Source organism: Humulus lupulus, chromosome 6 (genome assembly GCF_963169125.1).
Source record: "Humulus lupulus chromosome 6, drHumLupu1.1, whole genome shotgun sequence".
NCBI classification, from domain to species: Eukaryota; Viridiplantae; Streptophyta; class Magnoliopsida; order Rosales; family Cannabaceae; genus Humulus; species Humulus lupulus.
This window is the reverse complement of record NC_084798.1, coordinates 35,219,099-35,236,516: the sequence shown is the minus strand read 5'-3', so window position 1 is coordinate 35,236,516 and position 17,418 is coordinate 35,219,099. Positions and strand designations below refer to the sequence as shown.

Genomic DNA, 17,418 nt, shown 5'->3' with positions numbered 1-17,418 from the left:
GCTCTTTCTCAAGCAGCTTACATTGATAAAGTGCTTGAACGTTTCTCGATGACAAATTCCAAGAAAGGACGCCTACCGTTGATAACTTTACAAAATAGAGTTATTTTACCATTTTTTATGTACTAATTGTTGCTTAATTCTTGAGTTTTTAATTAATTTATTAAGTTTTTAAGTAATTTTGAATTTATTAGGTTTATATTAATTTTATAGATTTTTGTGTATTTTTATAGTTATATTATTGTAAAATGTTATAGTTTAATTATTTAAAATTAATATTGTTAAGTTATGAGTAAAAAGATGCAATGTTGTGCTTAAATGTTAGGTAAGTTAAGTTTTAATTAATATTTTCATGAAACTTTTATTGTATAATTTATTATTGAAAATATTTGATTTTAATTTAATTTATGTTTGTTTTATAGGGAGGTGGTTGTATTTTATTTGCTCTTGAGGAGAAAGAAAAATAAAGAAAAAGTGTGGCATTTTCAAGAAAGAAAGGAAAAAAAATGGCAATACTGAAAACTAAAGGCCCAAGTCTCTGGCCCAAGCCCACTGCTGCCTCTTTCCCAGCTGCCTTCATCACACGTGAGGACCATTTCCCATCTTCAGCACTCTCCCATGCTGCCACGTGTCCAGCTACTTCCTTCACCTCCCACCATTTTCACCTCCTAGCACCTTCAGCAATTCAACCGCCACCTGCCACTGCCAACACAAAGCAATCCCTAGCACCACCCAAAGCCCAGCCTCATCAGGCCCAACTCCTCAGCATCACGCCTCAGCTGCTTCCCTGCCACAAAGCAGCCACCCCATGCATGCCCAATTTCATTGAGCCCATAAATGGTCCTATTGTCACTTTGTCTAAAAATGCCACTTTTTACCCCACTTTATACACATTTTATCCCAAAACATAATTATTACACCCTATAATTTACCCCTATTTACCATATTATAATTAATTAAATTAATTTAAATTGATTATTTTAATACCTCATTTTTGGCTATAAATAAGGGATTTAGGGTGTCCATTTGAAAGAGAGGTTACTATACCATAATTTCTACACATTCAAAACCTCTCAATTCTCTTCATCTTTTTCTTCTTTTTATTTTTTTTCTATGTATTTTTAGAGGAAAAATTTGGGGGTTCATCCTCCAAATTTTCCTATTTATGTTGTAATTTTTAGTTTGTATTTGCTATTCTAGTTATGTGTTTCTAATCTTTTTAAGATTATTAAGGTGATGATGAAACAATATGTAACTAGATAGTGTTTATTTTGTATATTGATTTCCCATTTTGTGCAACAAAGTTTATGGAATTTTCTTCTTTAAATATCTTCTTTCATCTTAAATATCATGTATTTTGGATTGTTAGCACATATTTAAACTTTGTTCTTCATTAGTACAAATACATAATATTCTTTGTGTAAGATGTGTCATTAAATTGTACACATCCATGCTTAGAACAAAAATATTATGTTTTGCCTTATAAATAATGTTCATTGATTTATCTCATTAGATTGATTTACACTAAATGCTTTGAAATTATAATTTTGAAAAGTGAAGAAAAATCTTATCTTTTTATAAGTAATTTGTGCTTAAAATTATAAATCTATTTGAAAAATGATAGTTTGATTTATTTTAACTATCACTAAAACTTGGGAATCAATGTACTTATAAATATTATTGAACTTATATTTTGTGGATTCTAATCCTTAATAATCTTATTTTACCATCTTCATTTCTATTATTAATTTATGTTATATATATTGTCTTTAATTTCTTTATTATTATCTTTTATTTTATTATTATTGTTACAAATTCTCATCAATCTTTGGAACTAGGTTAGAATTTATTATTTTTGATTTAAAATAGTTTTCTCTTTTCGATTTTAGACAACTCCTTTGGGTTCGACTTCCTTGCTTACACGATCACTATTCCATATGAACGATTCGTGCGCTTGCGAGTTATAAATATTTAAAACATACCCGTTTTGGGTCCATCAACCGTCCTACTATGGAATTCATCTTTTAAAGAAGCAGTCTCCCCAGACTCCTGAAGAGGAAGATGCAATGAGAAAATCTCCTTACACATCTGCAGTTGGAAGTCTGATGTATGCTATGTTGTGTACTAAACCAGATATCTGCTATGCAGTGGGAGTAGTGAGCAAGTATCAGTCAAACCCAGGATCAGAACATTGGACAGCAGTTAAGCACATTCTGAAGTATTTAAAGAGAACTAGGGACTATATGTTAGTATACAAGGGCGGTGTTCTGAATCCTATAGGCTACACCGATTCAGATTTTCAGACTGATGTCGATGACAGGAAGTCTACTTCTGGAATGGTGTTTACTTTTGGGGGTGGAGTTGTGATATGGAGAAGCGTAAAATAGTCTGCGATCTTAGATTCCACCATGGAGGCTGAATATGTAGATGTGTCAGAAGCAGCTAAGGAAACAGTTTGGCTAAAGAAGTTCTATTCAAATCTTGGTGTTATTCCAGAAATGGATAAACTACTTGTGTTGTTTTGTGACAACACATGAGTGATAGCCAACTCGAAAGAACCTCGAAGTCACAAGATGAGTAAGCATATAGAAAGGAAGTTATCACATAATTTGAGAATATGTAGCCAGAGGAGATGTGAAGGTTATGAAGATTGCATTTGAAGACAATCTTACAGATCTATTTACGAAGACACTGCTGAAAGCTACATTTGATAAGCATATCAAGGAAATGATATTAGTAGAATTAAGACATTAATTTCAATTAGTGCAAGTGGCAGTTTGTTTGGGTTTTATGCCCTAATTAAAACTCAATTTCTTTGTAATCTCATTTATTATCAATAAAAGAATAGAAATCATTTTTTTGACTTGGTCAATCACTTTTCTCACATGTTTTATTTTCATGATTATTTGTTTAATATAAACTCATATTAAATCTCAAACATATAGCTAATCGTATTTATAGTAACGTAATCACAGTGGAATATAAATATGATTATATGTTAAAAATAAGTTAGTCCTAAGATTAGTCAGTGCACAGGATTTACACTGACTTGCCAATCTACGATATGATCTACTTACACATCGCAGTGTTATGTTCTTTCCAGAACATTAGCAAAGTAGATAAGATCGGATGTATTTGTTACATCGGACTAGACCGATATTGATAGTTGATAGGATAAGTAAACATACTGTTATTATCTATTCTAGTCATATCATATAGTTTACCATAGGTCAATTCAATCTCAATTCTGAGTGGTTAGTAGTCTAACTGATTGTATTATTTGAGTTCTTTTGACTTGTTTGTTACCAGCTTACCCTACAGACTAGCCCATACTTACATATTGGGAACTCGGTAGTATAATTGAGTGGGAGTGTTAATTATAGATATGAACATCTATAGCTTCTGGTGAAGAAGTGAAACGATAGTTTCCTTTTAGTTTGGTTCAAGGTGCTAAATGATAGAGATCTCATTTCAGTAATTAATATTAGTTTACTGAAATATCATTTACAAAAAACTAAGTGTTTTAAGGATAGAATACAATGAGGGATAAAATGGTATTTTAGTCCCATCTCATTGTAGACCGTCTATAGAGGATTGAGTGACAATTATGGTTGTAACAATGGATAATTAATAACGTATCTATATTTGTTACGGAGCATTCTATGAATTCAAGAGTGCAATTCCGAGTCTTTAGTAAAGTCACGAGGAATTAATAAGTTAGTAAATTTATTTGTTAGATTTATGATAACTTATTGGAGCTTGATTTCATAGGCCCATGGTCCCCGATGTACCTTGGATAAAATCATCTAGATAGTCTCAATTAATTGATTTAATTATCAAAGTTGACTAGGTCAATTTTGGATAGTTTCACAAAGTTATGTAATTTAGAAAAGAAAAGAGAAATTAAGAGAGATTATTAATTAAGATAAATTGATATCTAAATTAATGAATAAGTTTAAATCAAGGTTCAAATTGTAAATATTTAATTTGAAAAAATATTTTAATAATTATTTAATTAATTAATCAATATAAAATAATACAAGCATTGATTTTAAGTCCAACAGACTTATAATTAAATGAGAAATTTCATAGGCCTAAAGGCCACGATAATTTCAACCTAGGCTGATATTATCTATTAGGGATTACTTGATAAGTACCCAGTTTTAGGATTAGTTAACTAAAATTAGCTATTAAATAAATTCAGTTAAATTTTACCTATTATTATAATGGCATTTCCCATAGTACCCTTGCTTATACACATATAACTTAAGTATGACTAAAGGGTATGATTGGTATATTCAAATAAATATTGGGTATAAAATTAATTTTTTAAAAAAGTGGCTAAAAATTAAATGACATCTCTAAAACTGGACACTCCGTGTAATTTGTATTATCTATTAATTTATTGATTTTTAATTAAAATAAATGGTCTAATTGAGTCTATAAAATGAATGCTTAGTGAGAGTTGAAAACAGATGACAGATACTTGTTTTCTGAGAAGATCAGAAGATCTAGTAGGTTTTAGATTCTCTCTACAAACATAAGTCTTTTTCTAAGCCTCATTATTCTTTTCTCTTCTTCTCTCTGTATCTATCTCATGTGTTGAGAATTGCCTACCCTAGTCTAGGTGATTCTAGGGATACTTTTGAAGGTTGTGAAGAAATTGAAGAACGGTTCAGTTTCATGGTAATACTCTGCAACAGAAAGGATACAAGGGTTAGAGAAACTAAAGGAAGGGCTCTATCATTCCGCTGCGTATAATGTAAGTGTTCTTATTTCTATTTGAATTCAATTTTAGAAACATGTGTTTATGTTTTCTTATATTAATTTGTTTAATATAAGATCTGCATGAAAATAAATAAGATAATGTATAAGTTTTCCCAATAGTAGCACTATTGATGTAATCAGTTAATTTTTTTTTTTTTTTTAAAATAAAACATTTTAAAAAGGGGTTTTAAAATTGAATGTAAGACTTTGTCTTTTATCATCATCATCATCATCATTATTATTATTAATATTATTAAAGATGATTATTTTTTTATTTATTATTATTATGATAATAATGTCTATATATATTCTATATGATAGAAATAGAAACAACAAGCTTTTACAAAGAAGAAAAAACTATCATCTTTTTCATAAAAGAAAAATCATTTCTCTCTAGCCTATAATCAAGAGCCTCATGTGTTGAGAATACTTTTGATTCACAAAATTGATTCTTGTTTTCTATGTGCTGTAATGCCTCAAATTCCCTAATGTGGCTTAATGCTTGGATTAGGGGGTCAGGAGGGCCATAATTGATTTAATATGCAATTATGTGATTAAATGCATGATTATATGAATTATATTATGATATGATGATAATTTCATGCATGTGGGCCCACTTCTTATTAGAATGACATTTTCATAATTTTGACATGTTAAGGGCATATCTGTATATTTATGTGCATGTGTTGTGATTTATGGGTGAGACCACATTATTATGTGGATATGTTTGAGTTATTCGACATGAGATGATCTTAGGTTGCAAGTTAGCGGCTTGGTCATAACAGGATTAATTACCGGGCTCGGGGTGAGTGTGGGGGTAATTTGATGCTTAGTACATTACCGGGAATGAACGAGTAATGTGATATGATTTAATAATTATTTGAGAAAATTGGGAATAACGGGAATTGAAGGACGTTAATTATGATTAATGGGATAAGTGGGAAATGACAGTTTTGCCCTTGGGTGGTTGTGAGGGTTTTAAATGACCTTAGGGGCATTTTAGTCTTTTAGCCATTAGATAGACTTAAGGTTGGCTGGTTGTAGAAGGGTCTTAGGCTGAAAACAAAGCTTCCTTCTCTTCACCTCTTGATCATCTCTTTCTCTCTCTCTCTCTTTGGTTAGAAATTTGAAGCTAAACTTGAGGGTTTAACTGGGGAATTAAAACTTGAGAGTTTAGGATCGTGTTCAACAATTAGAAGGGTTTAATTCGTAATTGAGGTAAGGTTTTGCAGCTTGAAATTCTGAATACATTTACTCTGTTTTTTAGTTGGTTTGTAAGCTTGAGATTTTGATATTAGAAGTGGATATGTGGTGATTTTTTGAGTGTTTTTAAACTTGGGTTTTGTGATTTGAGTGGTGGTAATGTTGTGGTGTTAATTAGTGGTGAATTTGGGATTGATTTGATGAAGGTGTGGCTGAGTTTGAATTGAGAGATAGGTAGGGGAGCTGGGTTTGTGGGGTCAAGTCCCGACCGAGTTTATGCAAGTCGCGACTTGAATCCATACCAGAGCCTCCCCTGGGCTTTGTCTAGCAAGCGCGCCATGACCCTCTGGGTCAAGTCACGACCCGCCCCTGGTACCCCAGACAGGGGCTCTCTATCTTGGGGGCGCGTCGCGGCCTGCCCCTCCCTTTTGTGTCAGGATGGGTTTTTAAGAGTTTTAAGCGCGAGTTTTCTTTTCTTAAGGCTCGGGATCGAATCTACTAATCTTTTTAGTAGGATTCGAGGTCCCAAGAGCGAGGTTTTAGACCATGAAGCTTTTATTATTTATTTTATTGATGAGATTTCATATTTGGTTATGACTAGGTAACCATTAAGGGGCTTAAGGACCGATTGTTCTCAAGGGTCGTTCTTTTATTATTTTACGCTCGAACCAGAGGTAAGAAAACTGCACTCAGTATGTAACAAACATGGTTAATGATGAGGCATGTTGAGTGCTCTATATATGGACATTGATTGCATTGTAAATTCCTAGCAGCTTTGCTTATTTGTGAATGGCACTGACTTATTAGTCAGAAACGACATTGGTGTTAGTACTGGTCGTGAAGTCTTGACTTATCAGTCATGATCGGTAGTAGTACTAAGCACTAGTCGTATGGTATTGGCTTATGAGTCAAGAGTGACATTAATGTTTTTAATGTAGGCCGAACTGAGTAAATCTAATCAACGGGAGCATTAAATGCTTGACCGACCTATTGGTCGAAGAAAACTAAAGTGCTTGTCTAGTTTAAAGGCTAGTTACTTAGAGCCAGGGCCAAGAGGCTCAGGTGACTGAAATATCACATGGCTTAGGGCGCAGGGTCCCAGAGAGTGATTCATTAGTCACCTACCCAAAGAGTGACTCATTAGTCACCTATCCAGAGAGTGACTCATTAGTCACCTATCCAGAGAGACTTATTAGTCATCTACCCAGAATAACTTATTAGTTATCATCTGATTAGGGATGCAAGCCCCAAAATTAATTATTTATAATGTATACATGCAGTAATAAGTTTTCTTGCTGAGCCTTGACTCACAGGTGATATGTGGTGCAGGTAAAGGGAAAGAAAAGCTCACCCAGCCTTGAATGGAGAGCTTAGGTGGCAATGTGTACATATGCGGTTGCTTGACCACCACAGCCAAGGTGTTTCTCAGGGGAACTAGGGTTTAACCCTATTTTTGCCGCTTAGGTCGGCGAGTTGCAACTTTTATACTGTAATGACCATTTTGCATTGTAAATAACTTTGTAAATACTTTTATGGGCCCATGTACAGTTTAACGTTTTAAATAAAATATATTCGTTCCTTTTGATCAAGATTTTCACCCTGGCCTGTTAATAACACTTAGATGCATGTTTGTAACCTAATGACTCGTTTCGCGAGTTAAGAACTATTTGAAGTCCACAGTAACGGTCTTGGAGTAACCGGGGCGTTACATGTGCCCACCCAGATCTTAAGGTGTAGAGAATGTCTTGGAAGATCAAGGTGTGAGTACTCTAGCGAGGATAGGAAGATCGAAATATATACGAAAAGATTCAAGGATATTTTATAGGCTACAAGAGGTAAATCATTTCGTATTAATTTTTACATATACATATTTGTTTACCCAAAAAAAGGTAATTGATGACGTGGCAAGGATTACTTACGCATAGATTGACACGTGGCAAAATTAAAAGGCAGAGGTGCTGTTCGGCTATCGAACAGAGGCACGCCTCCTTGTCGGTGCTAATGTTTGTCACGACCAGGCTGATCGTGAAGCCTGATTTATTTCCTTCTTAGGTTGTAATCTAATATTAAATGCATTTTAATATCTCTTGATAATTATTCTTGATACACAGTTATTAAGGATAAGATATGACACGTTATCCTATGTAACCCTCCTTGAGCCTATAAATACACATGAAATAGCTCAAGGAAGGGACTTTTGGATTCATTTAGCGTTTTTGCTTAAGATTGAGAGAAAACGAGCTAAGGTGAGTTGTTACCATCTGATTGTATTACGCCTAAGGTTTGAGAAACTCAAGAACCCTAGTTCTTTGATCTCAACTTTAGGATTCTATAATAACAATATCACAAAGTGGACGTAGGTCATTACCAGTCACTGAGGCCGAACCACTATAATTCTTGGTATTTTTTCCTTTCCATTAGATTATCTTTTCAAGCGTCGTGCTATTTCCTGTTGTATATTTGACTCCGTGTCGTTGGCTAATTTGAGGGTCAACACTATTATATATTGATTAACATATTGCATATTAAAGAATCCTTATATAAATTTGTTTATATGAAATTTTTTTGTTGTATACAATACTACCATTACCGCAATTTTCGCTGCACACTAGGAACTGTTCTTAATAGGATCTCCACGTCCTCGGCCTCCAAGTCATTGCAGCATGCCTCAAGGTTGTCAACCTGCTCAATCTGTTGGAAAAAACTTATACAGGATCTTTATTTATTTTCATGTATATCTAATATTAAACAAATTAATACAAGATAGCCTAAAACATGTTTCTAAAATTGAATTCAAAGATAAACAAATAATATAATACTTACAGTATACGCAGCGGAATTAAGAGTCCTTCCTTCAGTTTCTCTAACTCTTGTATCCTTTCTGTCGCAGAGTATTATCAAGAAACTGAACCGATCTTCTATTTTCTTCACGATCTTCCAATGTATCCTTAGAACCACCTAGACTAGTGTGGGCAATTCTCAACACATGAGATAGATATAGAGAGAAGAAGAGAAAATAGCAAAGTGGCTTAGAAAATGACTTGTGTTTAGAGAGAATATAAAACTATCAGAAAATCTGACTTGTGACTTATCTGCCGTCACTAAAATCTTCTCTCTAAGCACTCCTTTTATAGACTCAATTAGGCCATTTAATTTAATTAAAAAATCAATAAAATAACAGCCATTTTGAAGCCCTAGGTCGAAATTATCATGGGCTATAGGCCCGTGAAATTTCCCATTTGATTATAAGCCCATTGGACTTAAAATCAAGGCCTGTATTATTTTCTATTGATTTAATTATTTAAATCCTTTATCAAATTAATTATTTATAATTTGAACCTTAATTTAAACTTATTTATTAATTTAGATAGCAATTTATTTTAATTAATAATTCTGCCATAATATCTCTTTTTTTCTCTAAATTGTATAACTCTGTGAAACTATCCAAAATTGACCTGGTCAACTTTGATAATTCTAATTGATAATTAAATCAATTAATTGAGACTATCTAGATGATTTTATCCAAGGTACAATGGGGACCATGGGCCTATGAAGTCAAGCTCCAATAAGTTATCATAAATCTAACAAATAAATTTACTAACTTATTAATTCCTCGTGACTCCACTAAAGACACAGAATTGCACTCTTGAATTCATAGAACGCTCTATAAGCAATATAGATACATTATTAATTATCCATTGTTACAACTATAATTGTCACTCAACCCTCTATAGACGGTCTACAATGAGATGGGACTAAAATACCATTTTACCCATTATTGTATTTTATCCTTAAAACACTTAGTTCCTTGCAAATAATATTTCAGTAAACTAATATCACTTACTGCAATGAGATCTCTATCATTTAACACCTTGAACTAAACTAAAAGGAAACCATCGTTTCACTTCTTCATCAGAAGCTATAGATGTTCATATCTATGATTAACACTCCCACTCAATTATACTACCGAGTTCCCAAGATGTAAGTATGGTCTAGTCCGTAGGGTAAGCTGGTAACGAACAAGTCAAAGAACTCAAATAATACAATCAGTTAGAATACTAACCACTCAGAATTGAGATTGAATTGACCTATGGTCAACTATATGATATGACTAGAATAGATAATAACGGTATGTTTACTTATCTTATCAACTGTCAATATCGGTCCTGTCCGATGTAACAAATACATCCGATCTTATCTACTTTGCTAATGTTCTGGAAAGAACATAACACTGTAATGTGTAAGTAGATCATATCGTAGATTGGCAAGTCAGTGTAAATCCGGTGCACTGACTAATCTTAGGACTAACTTATTTTTGAACATATAATCATATTTATATTCCACTGTGATTACGTCACTATAAATAAGATTAGCTATATGCTCAGGATTTAATAGAAGTTTATATTAAACAAATAATCATGAAAATAAAACATGTGAGCAAAGTGATTGACCAAGTCAAAAAATGATTTCTATTCTTTTATTGATAATAAAATGAGATTACAAAGAATTTAGGTTTTAATTAGGGCATAAAACCCCAACACAATCAACCTTGACAAATCCTCCTGGACATTCTCCATTCGTCCCTCCAAGCAAGATAACACCTCTGAGGTCTTGGGAGCTTCCTTATGGGCCATAATTATTTAAAGCCTCAAAGTAGCAAAGCTTCATAGTAACAAATTGCTCAACTTGGCTCTGGTACCAACTGTCACGCTCCTGGCCTTTAACTAGAAATTGTGCGACAATTAGCACGACCCATTGTACAAAGTCAGCCTTCCCAATTTCAAATGATCCTCAAAATGGAGTATATAGAGACTTAGAGTGATAAGGAACTATAAGAGATGATTATGGAAAACAAAGAGAGTATGAAAGAGTGCTTTATATTACACTTGAGATGCTTTGTACAAGTTGCCTAAGTTTGCTACAAACGAACCCCAAGAAGCTATTTATAGTTAAGCACTATGTTCATGAGTGACTAAGATCTTGCCACTTGTCTAGATCCTATAGGTTTCTAGAATGTACATGGAATACTACAAGTGTGTTCTATACTATTTACAAAAGGTCTAGTACATTCTAACCAAGTCTAGTCAACTTCTAGAGTCTTCTAGAGTTGTCTAGTTCCCTCTTGATAGTTCTAAGATGCTCTAGAGGATTCTACATTCTTCTTGCACCATCTAGCATGTTCTAGAACATTCTAGAATCTTCCAGTGTCTTCAAGCACATTCTAGTGTACTCTAGAACTTTCTAGAGTCTTCTAGGCTTGAGTTGATCCATCCAACTCTAGCTTTCTAGACCACTCTAGAACTTTCTTATGTAGTAATTTGTAGAAAAGTCTAGACTCTTTTGGTAAGCACCATTTCTTTGGATTTCAAGGAGCAAAATGAGCACGCGTGACACTTAGCTTGATAGATTGACAAACTACTTGAAACTCACATTGTCAATGAGTCTCAACAAAAACATTTTTAGAAGTAAAGATAGATTTAAGGAAATAATTATCGCTCAAAAGTAAGAACTTCTATCTGATGGCTTTTCACATTTCTTAAAATCCTACTCATAAAAGAAATTCTTTAGAAGCAAAAGTATCATATTGATTGGCTTAACGAAGGGGATGAGAATATAAGGGTCTGTTTAGCATTGTTTTCTGTTTTTTGTTTTCAAAGTTGTGTTCTTAGAAATGAGAACAGAAAACCGTTTTTGTAGTTTTAAAAAAATAAGAGGTGTTTGGTTAATGTTTTCTAAAAACAATTTTTTAGTTTTATTTTTTTAAAATCTTAAATAAAAAATTAACAAATATATTTATAAAGAGAAAAATCTTTTAAAAGTTTGAAATAAATAATGAGATAAAATAATTTGAAAGAAAAAAATGATGAAAAATAAGGAGTGAGAAAGTAAGGAGAGAAAATTTGAAGAAATAGAAATTGAGAAGAGAGAAGTTGATCGATGCAAGAAAAAATGAGAGAGAATGTGATGAGAAACAAAGTGAAGAGAGAGAAGTAAGTAGAAAGAAAGGGATGAGAGAGGAAATGACGAGAGAGAAAATGAAGATATATTAAGTGATGGGAGAGAAAGTGAGGATATAGTAAGTGATGAAAGAAAAAATGATGACATAATAAATGATGCAAGAGAAAATAAGGATATAGAAAATGATGAAAGAAAAAATGAAAATATAGAAAGTGAGAAGAGAGAAAATAGCGAGAGAAAAAGTGTAGAGAAAAAAATGTAAGGAGAGAGAAAATAAGAAGATATAAAAGTGATGTGGGAGAAAATGAAGAGAGAGAAAATGATATGACAATAATTGATGTTAGATAATAATAATTAAAAAAGTGATGTGAGATAAAAATATAGACAAAAAAAATTTGAGAACAATAGAAAACAACTTTTTGTTATCAAAATTTTATGTTTTTTATAACTTTGTTTTTAAAAATTATTTTATGAAAACAATGCCAAACACTCCAACTTATTTTCAAAAATTAATTTTTAGTTTTTAAAAATAAAAAATAATTTTTTAGTTAAGGAGTCAAACACCCTCTAAAATTTTTGTATCTCGTTTCTAACCAAAGGGTAGATCATTTGGTTAGAAATTAATGATGACAGTATCATAAAGAATTAACATTGAATAACTTTTCTACCAATTAATTTATGAGATAGTACACTATTTTTTAAAAATATTAGGATGGGTTTTTAATTTTAAATAATTACAAATATATATTTTTTTGTACGCTATTGGATTTATAGCTTATTAATTTGGGTTTTTTCTTCTTAATTGTTTTTTCTCTTTCACAAATAATTCAAATAATTTTTTAGTTTATTTTTGACAAAATTTAAACGGAGATCACTCTTTCTCTTTACGCGTTTATTAAAATAAAATTTCTTGTTTATAATTATTTAAAATCGAAGGTCCAAAATCATATTAAAAACAAAAGAACGAAAATAGTATAAACTCTTATTTATACTACCCACTAAACTAAAATAAAAAAATATATTCCCCAAATTCAAAATTTTGACATTTGTAGTACTTTTATATTTATTTATCTTTTACAATATATATATATATATATATATATATATATAACAATGTGTCTCATTACATGTATAAATTCTGTTATTTTTGTTTTATCAACTCTGTTTTGAACTATTTTTATCCATTGAAAAAACATATTGAATGTTTTATTAAGTATTAAGGAAAATTAATTAATTGAAAGACAAAATACCATAGAAACAAAAAAGAAAGAGTATCAAAGAATGAAGGGAGAAGGTTCTTGCATCAAGATAAGAATAAACTAAAATATTTTTTTTGCTCAATCTCATGTTCTTGCAAGCCAAAAACCTCTTTTCGACGTTAAAATCAGTCCAAGATGTCTTCTTTTCTGCTTTATTTTCACATTTTCAAGTGGTGGCCTATATTTTTTACTACACAAAGCTTCTTCAATAATCTAGGTCACTAACTCAATTTTTTGTTTCTTCCATTTATTACCCTCCATCGTGTACAAAATATAAAAGGTTTTAACATTTTTCTAAACTAAAAGTAGGTCTCATGAAATTCCTGCAAGCTTTGAAATCCCTTTTATTGTGCCAAGTGTATTGACTGCTAGTACTTTTTAAATCTATACCCCTATAGTGATATATAAATTCTGTTAGTACCTTTTGAAATCTGCACCTTCTTTGATTACCATCCTATTTATCTTCACCATGGATGGTCCCCAACTATCACCCAAGGTAAAATATACTCTTCTACCCTCTTCTTCATGTTTTACCAAAAGTGTTTCTTACATGATTCAAAAGGACTTCCTTATCCAATCCCTGATTGATAAAAGAGAAATTACAGGGATAATGGAGTATGCCCAACTTAATTGTGAAGTTCAGATGAGATTTTTACAATTCTTTACTCATTTCATTGCCTTCAAGAAGCCTTGCAAACAATTTACCGTCAGGCCATTTTTAGGGGATTTTATTAAAAAAAAATTAACAGAAGGATACATTTACTAAGTCTCTAACTCCAACCACTTAGAATCAGTCTCATTCATGCAATTGCTCAAGTAGAATAGTGCTAAGTTGGCCAAGGCTGACGTTGGCATTCTCACAGTGTGATAACAAGCATTGAGTGAAACAGAGCCATGAAATTCTCTAAAATCCTCAATTACATTAAATAACATTAAGTAACTTTTCATTGAACAAAATCCTTAAAAGAATACCGTTCTTATTAATACTCTTACTAACACTCAAATTATATGGTAAACAAGCTTGAAAGATCACTAGAGGGTTGACATTTGCTGGAAAAAGAAAATGGATATCAAGTAGTAACAGAAATGAATTGACAACAAAAGTTTGAAGTAATTCACTACCCCATGGCCATCAAAAACTCACCTTCACATACAACCTCACCTCCAACATATGCCTTCCCCTCCATTTTTGCTATTCCAAAGCGTTTCTGCAGCTTTGTGAGTGTCATTCTCATAACTAATGTGTCGCCTGCAATCACGGGCTTCCGGAATCTGACTTTGTCGATTCCAGCGAAAAAGAAGTTCTCCCGAGAACCTCCCACTTCTGGTTGCAGCATCACCAAACCACCAACCTGGGCCATTGCCTAGATCCAACAAAATTGAAGATATTGTTTTGTTAATCTTACATGATGACAAAACAGATAAAAGTATTTCCTACAAGAACAACAGAAATTGCATTCTTCTAAGAACCCCCGCTGCAACAAGAAAAAGGCCCCTTCTGACAATAAGGCAAAGCCTTATCAAACAACAAACTTAAATTCATAATCAAAATTAAATTTCCTAATGGGTGTGGAAAACAGAATTCGCGTTGCATCAATATTCAATATATTTCCTTAGTTTTTAGGCAGGTTAATGTGGTTATTGTAAGATTTTACAACCGCTAACTCTTTTGCCTTTGTCAATGAATGCATTTGTATCCTCCTGAGACATGCTTTTACAGCACAAAATATACACATACATATGCATATATATATATATGTATGTGTGTCAATTGTAATAACTCAGATTTAATCTTTATCAACTCACTCTTTCCTTCCCATTTTCTTTTGACTTCTAGTAAAACTGTCCTTTACTTTTTTACGTTGTATTTCTTGGAGTTCTTATGGTCATATCATAAACTCACTGAGTGTATGTATGATGTGTGCTGCGCAGCACTATAGTCCCATCTTGCAGCATTAAAGTTTTTGCACATAAAATGGCTAAGTACTCTTAATGTTAGCAGATAAAAAACAGCCTACAAGGCATAACCGTATTATTTTTTGTATTTTAGTTCAAGTTAGACTTCCTAAAACTTAACAACAAAAAATGTTAGCAAATAAAAAACAGCCTACAAGGCGTAGCCAACAGTTCAAATTCACCACTTGGAGACACCCCTACATGAAGTATGATTGAATACTTTAAATCATACGGGCTATTATGAACTGCAAAGCAAATCCCAAAAGAATCTCAAGAGTGGTAATGCCAACAAATGACCATGATCTCTTAATGTCGATGCAAAAAAACTGAATGAAGAAACGTCTAAAGAAACTACCTGTATCCATAAATAAATTACTTGATGCAAAGCTACAATACAGAACAAGAAAACACACGGTTTCATCACATCATTGAGCACGACTTAAGTAAACATGAATCAGATTAATTTTTATCTGGACCAGAAGTATGTAATATTTGAACTGAATGCTATTCTTGCGGTATATACTTGAGCCATACAAAAACTATCAATATCTAAAAATGGAACCACTACGTTCTAAGTCTAACAAGTATGCAGGGGAAAAAAAAGCATGAATAAAAACAATATGGAATAATGAAATTACCTCAACCATGAGAACACCAGGCATTATAGGCCTCTCAGGAAAATGCCCGGGAAAAAAGTTGTCGTTTATGGTTACATTCTTGATTGCAACAGCTGAAACTCCAGGATTGTATTCGATCACTCTATCAACTAAAAGAAATGGAAACCTATACGACAACCAAAATAAAAAATCAAAAACTCATATGAGCATAAACCAACTAGCATTGCTTATAATTGAGCTTCTGTCTCTATAGTTACTAACAGATAGCTACAAAACCAATTTGAAATTTCTCAGAAACTGGAAGTAAAGGTAAAATCTTGCAAACCCCAACATGGGTTATTGTGATTTTGGTCCAAAAATCAAGTTTTATTGCAGATAAACTCACTCACCTGTGAGGCAAAATTTCACGAATCTGATTTATGTCCATAACTGTGGGAAATGCCTCATATCCTATAAATATACATAAAACAAATCAATAAAAGAATAAAGTCAGTACCAAATACAAAAAAACCATAAACAGAGAAAAACCCAATAAAAAGAATCAAATTTCAGTACTCAATTCAATAGGAGTTTCTTCACTCGATTGTTTTGCAGCCTCGGAAGACGAACAATACACACTGAAATGACTGGAAGAACTCTCTTTCTTGGTCTTATTCTTCAAATGGGTGAACACAGATTGAGATCCGGAATTGGGCAGAGATAGTCGAGAGGAAGAGAGAGCGCTTAGGCGAGGCGAGACCAGGGATGTCGGAGAAGTAGTGGGAGTATGGAGGAGAAGAGAGTTGGAGAGAGTTACGGCCACCATTGTTGAGCAAAATGTAAACGAATAGAGAGGAAGAGCTGGAATGAAGGCAATGAGATGTGGTGGTGGTCAGGTGAAGGAGATGGAGAAGAAGCGTTAAAGGGTGTAATGGACGACAACAACGAGGAGAGCTTTTGAGTTTGATTTATTGGTTGGTTTGGTTTGAATCGATAGTTGTATAAGGAGTGAGAGATGGCGGAAACTCCAACGTTCTTCTGATTTTGTATGCACGACTAAAGAAAAACTAAAGAGAGGGCAAATTAGAAAAGGATTATTAGCATGATAGTCCCTGAATTATAGATAGGTAATTTAGTCAATTAGTGTCTAAAAATATAAAATATAACTCTAGTAAAACCTCTCTATAAGAATATTCTATATAAGAATAACCTCTATTTTATTATAAAAAAATTTTGGTGGTCAATTATAAATAAAAATAACCTCTAAAATATAATTAATTATATAATTTTTAAGTCCTACATTAATAAATTATACCTCTATATAATAATAATTATGTGTATAGTTAAATAAATATATATATTATATTATTTAGTTGTACTATACTAAGAGCTCAATTGGTTAGGGATAATAAAAATGAGGAATGGTAATCATGGTCGCTCCTAAGTTGTGGGAGGTCCTAAACAAAAGATATTTTATTAAGCAAATACATTACAGCTATATTGCTACACAATTATTTTTTCATTTATACGGTCTTAGTTTATTCTTTTTATTTTTTATTTTTACGGTGTTATGCGAGTAAACTACTTCCGAACCAACCATGCCAGTAGTAACGATTGAGTCTCCAAACCCCCATGCAAGAACCTGGAACTAGTCCCGGTCTTACGTACTATATATATCACAT

At 32.5% G+C, this 17,418-nt stretch overlaps 1 protein-coding gene across 1 annotated transcript; it reads right to left on the bottom strand.

Annotated features, from left to right (window-relative positions):
• Positions 1-14,084: 14,084 nt before the first annotated feature.
• On the bottom strand, positions 14,085-16,785 carry LOC133782047 (uncharacterized). Its single transcript, XM_062221200.1, has 4 exons — positions 16,313-16,785; positions 16,147-16,207; positions 15,779-15,923; positions 14,085-14,548 (listed from the first exon to the last, which is right to left on the bottom strand). Exons 1-4 carry the CDS (start codon positions 16,560-16,562, stop codon positions 14,303-14,305), a joined length of 702 nt encoding a protein of 233 aa, XP_062077184.1. The 5' UTR covers positions 16,563-16,785; the 3' UTR covers positions 14,085-14,302.
• Positions 16,786-17,418: the final 633 nt, after the last annotated feature.

Bases quoted from the DNA above. Each gene is read 5' to 3' on its own strand.
- LOC133782047 (XM_062221200.1), bottom strand. From the start codon at position 16,562: ATGGTGGCCGTAACTCTCTCCAACTCTCTTCTCCTCCATACTCCCACT. The intron at 15,924-16,146 runs GTGAGTGAGTTT...GTTGTCGTATAG, and splicing joins CGTGAAATTTTGCCTCACAG to GTTTCCATTTCTTTTAGTTG. The intron at 14,549-15,778 runs GTAATTTCATTA...TGTTGGATCTAG, and splicing joins CTGGTGTTCTCATGGTTGAG to GCAATGGCCCAGGTTGGTGG.